This window comes from Rattus rattus, chromosome 14, assembly GCF_011064425.1.
Source record: "Rattus rattus isolate New Zealand chromosome 14, Rrattus_CSIRO_v1, whole genome shotgun sequence".
Lineage (NCBI taxonomy): Eukaryota > Metazoa > Chordata > Mammalia > Rodentia > Muridae > Rattus > Rattus rattus.
In genome coordinates, this window is record NC_046167.1 from 38,000,464 (window position 1) to 38,004,295 (window position 3,832).

General features: G+C 44.0%; 1 gene segment (V, D, J or C); it reads left to right on the top strand.

The window, feature by feature from the left end:
- The first annotated feature begins 2,008 nt into the window (after positions 1-2,008).
- On the top strand, positions 2,009-2,542 carry LOC116883194. The segment is given in 2 exon segments: positions 2,009-2,101; positions 2,202-2,542. Coding segments are annotated over 2 exon segments (384 nt in total).
- Positions 2,543-3,832: the final 1,290 nt, after the last annotated feature.

Here is a 3,832-nt window from a genome sequence, read left to right on the forward strand (position 1 = left end):
GGCTCACCTGCAACTCCCACAACCAGGGCTAGCTATGCCATGCTTCATGGGAAAGGTATGGGTGACTCTCCTGAGTGCTGCAGCTAGCAAGAGGCAGGCCAGCTCTGCTGCGATGCAGACGTGAGGAGTGAGGCCGGTTCTGCCCAGTCCCTAGACATTAGGATGCGCCCAGGCAGTAGCACAGACAGCTTCCTGGCCTTTGGGCATAACAGACTTCTGCTACTGAAGGACCATAGAGCCAGACATGGCCCTTGGTGGCAGCATGGATCAGGACCTCACCATGGCCTTAGGTGGCATCACTGTCTACTCAAATCAGGCTGCTCCTCACTACCCTTGAGTCTCCAAATGCACCTCTCCTCCTTGTGCACACACACTTCTACTTCCCTTTCTCTCCCACTTCTCCACCTCTCCCTTACTGGTAGTGCCAGGGCCTCGGGGTATCTGGGGTCATCTCAGGAATGCTATGATCGTCCAGTGTGGCAATGGGCAAGAACCATCTCAGGCTTGATGCCCACCCTTTTGCTGGGTCACATGACATGGCACCTGGCTAAGGGCTATCTCTAGCTTGCTCTGCTTGCCTGGGCTACATGGTAAAGGAAATTCCTTTCACTCTGATTGATAGGAATTTCCCCTTCCTTAGTTTTAACTCTGAGGTTTATAACCTAGCAAGGTCCTTTCAGGCTCTATGAGAGAACTTGTGAGAACCTGAACGGTTATCCTAGGTATGTACTCGCACTCCCAACAAAGGCCTCTGATTCCAGAGCTGCTTCTAGGGCAGCTTCACATCCTTGTACTTTGAATCTGTGGCCAGAAACAAAACAACTGGTCACAAGCATTCTGATGGCTACCTGCCATTGTACTGGAAAGTGAATTACCTAATAGAGGCCAAAAAGTGACCAGAATAGACATTGTCCTACTTTTGATCATGAGTTTTTAAAATATTTATTTTATGTTTATGTGTGCCATGATTATGTGTGCCCAAATGTATGCATGTGTACCACATTGTGAAAGATTCTGCATTTTATTCTCTCTAACTGGAGTTGCAGACAGCTGCAAGCTACTTTTAACATAGGTGCTGATGAATTTGGTTCCTCTGAAAGAGTAGGTGGTGCTCCTAACCACTGAGCCATTTCTCTGGCTTCACAAGACTTTTACCGTTTTTTTTGTCAGTACTGGTGTTAGATCCAGTGTTGTGTACATATTAGGCATGTGCTCTAGCAGTATCTTACTAGGTTCCTAGAATAACCTTGGATTTACTATGTAGCCCAAGCTTGTCTCTCACTTGGAAAACATCTGTATCAACCTTCCTGGAAATAGGATTACACTCACACTCACCATGTCCAGCAAAAGGTTTTTAACAAGTTGATTTATAACTCTCTCTGTCTCTGTCTCTGTCTCTGTCTGTCTGTCTGTCTGTCTGTCTGTCACTCTCTCTCTCTCTTACACACACACACACACACACACACACACACACACACACACCTTCTCCTTTAGGAGAGGGTTAAATGCAACATTGATCCTAATTTCTTTTAATATAGTAAAATCAAGACTTAACAGGTTTGATGCTGGCAATAGCTCAAAAGTCCACTCACATGTGTGACTGACGTTGGTTCAGGACAATCATAAAGAAGACTTTTCAGGACAGGACCACAGCAACGTTCACATATGGATACTCTGAGTTGTGGGAACTTTCCACACACTATGGCAGGCAATGTCACCCATATAGCCTGGCCTCCAAATGTACCTGTACTGAGCTTGCTCCAGTCTCTCCTCGTTTGCTCCCTTCTCTGAGAAGTGTCTACTCTCAGTCACCTCAAGAGGGTGCCAAATACACACAGATAACCTGAGAGGCGTGGCTGTTCCCAGACACCCACCCCTCCCATTGGACAGCTGGTTGATTCGAAGAGAGGCTTCAGCTTAAATCTGTCATTCAGTCAGCAAGAACGGCTTTGAATCACAAGATTAGGGATTAGTGTCTAAGAGGGTTATTGGGTTGTTTTGTCTTGTCTTGTCTTGTCTTGCTGCACCTAGACTTACACAGTTCACAGAGCACAAGGCATGCTGTGGACTCTGACCTTACTTCTAGCTTTCTTGCCTGCTGGTAAGTATATGGCTTAGATACCCATGAAATTTCATTTGTCAGTGGGAGCCATGCTGATGAATTGCTAACCTATGATTCTCTGTTGCTGTTACCACTGTAGGCAGACAAACATCCTCCTACTTGGAAGAAAGAATCATGTCAATCACCAGGCCAGTGGGGTCCTCTGTCATAATCACTTGTGATATTCACGGAAACGACAATTACATCCACTGGTACCGATTCCAGAAAGGGCAGGACCCACAGCACCTTCTCTACTATAACTCCATCAGTTCCACAACTGTAGTGGATTCCAGACTCGATCCTGAGAAATACCATGTTTATGAAGGCACGGACAGGAGTTATAAATTTGTACTTCGGAATGTGGAGGAATCCGATTCTGCTCTGTATTACTGTGCCACCTGGGCTCCCACAGTGATTCAGCCCCGCCCTCATCTGCACTGAAAAATTAGCTTGCAGTTCTTCCTAGTGCAGACCAATTCCCACCTCACTTCTTCCCTCTGACCTCTACTCTGAAAAGGAAATTCTGGAGTCCAGGCCTTATCTTTATCGGATTACAATCCAATTTCCCTCTGGCCAGTGGTACCATGGCTTCTAAGATTACCCCTGGACATTTCTACAGACAAAACATTTCTAAACCTTGACGAAGAACCCTGGCTGGAAATATAATACTTCCAATTCTCCTAGGGGCTGCACTTGGCAGTTTAGAATACAGAAGCTTGCTTAGGATTGATGTTTGTCACAGGATATTTACTTAGGAGAGAATTTTAGGAAACCAGTTATAGTGATGCATGTGTGTAAGTGTGGTACAGGGAGATGGCACAGCCAGTGACTTTCCATTATCTAGAGTCTGAGAAATGGTAGAATAAAAACTCCCTGAAGACTCCGTGTTCTCTCATGCATTATCTTTTGAATAAACTGATTTTTCCCTCACAACATCCATAGTATTGCTTGTTTGGATAATAAATAAGGAAATTTTTACCTGTAAATATGCCAACTATTGTATCTACTTAAAGAGCACAACTTTAGCACACTAAAGTTTAAAGTTAATCAAAATATTATTAAAGATAAAATGTAAATGTGAAAGATACCTATTATTGTTCTCAATTTTCTAGATGTTTTAGAGTTAGCAATTTGAGTTCTTATGCCACTCGGTAACTGGTATTTGAGCTCAGTTTGAACTGAGAACTTTATTGTTTTGATTGCAAAGTGATGAGCGGAAGTGAAGGAATTAACTAACCCCCACATCCTCTCCTGCAAACACTTTGGGGTAAAATAGATGATGGTTTTAGCCATCGTGTGATTTGTTTCATTACCCGCCGCCTTGGGCTGTGCTCTTCCAAGTGACATGAGATCATACAAATGAATTTGAATTCAGTGCTTATGTAGCAGTTATCTATAGAGAGATTTATTATGCCCCAAGACTCTAAGAACTATAGTTTGTAAGGATTTCTTTCCCCCAAAGGAATGAATGAGCATACCTCAAATCTATCTCAGCCTCCCACAATAGCTGAGTGGCCGCTCTTCAGCAGGAGAGAGGAAGGAGGTATGAGATGGAAACACTATGAGCTGCTGAGTTGCTGTGTGTCCTGCTATTCCCCTTCCTTAACCAGAGGCAGAAGGCGTTTTTATTTAGTTTTTAAGGTCAGGCCACATCTGAGAAGCAGGACACAGTCACTTCATGCATGTGACTTGGTATTAAAAAAAAAAAAAGGTCTGAGATTCATCATTCCC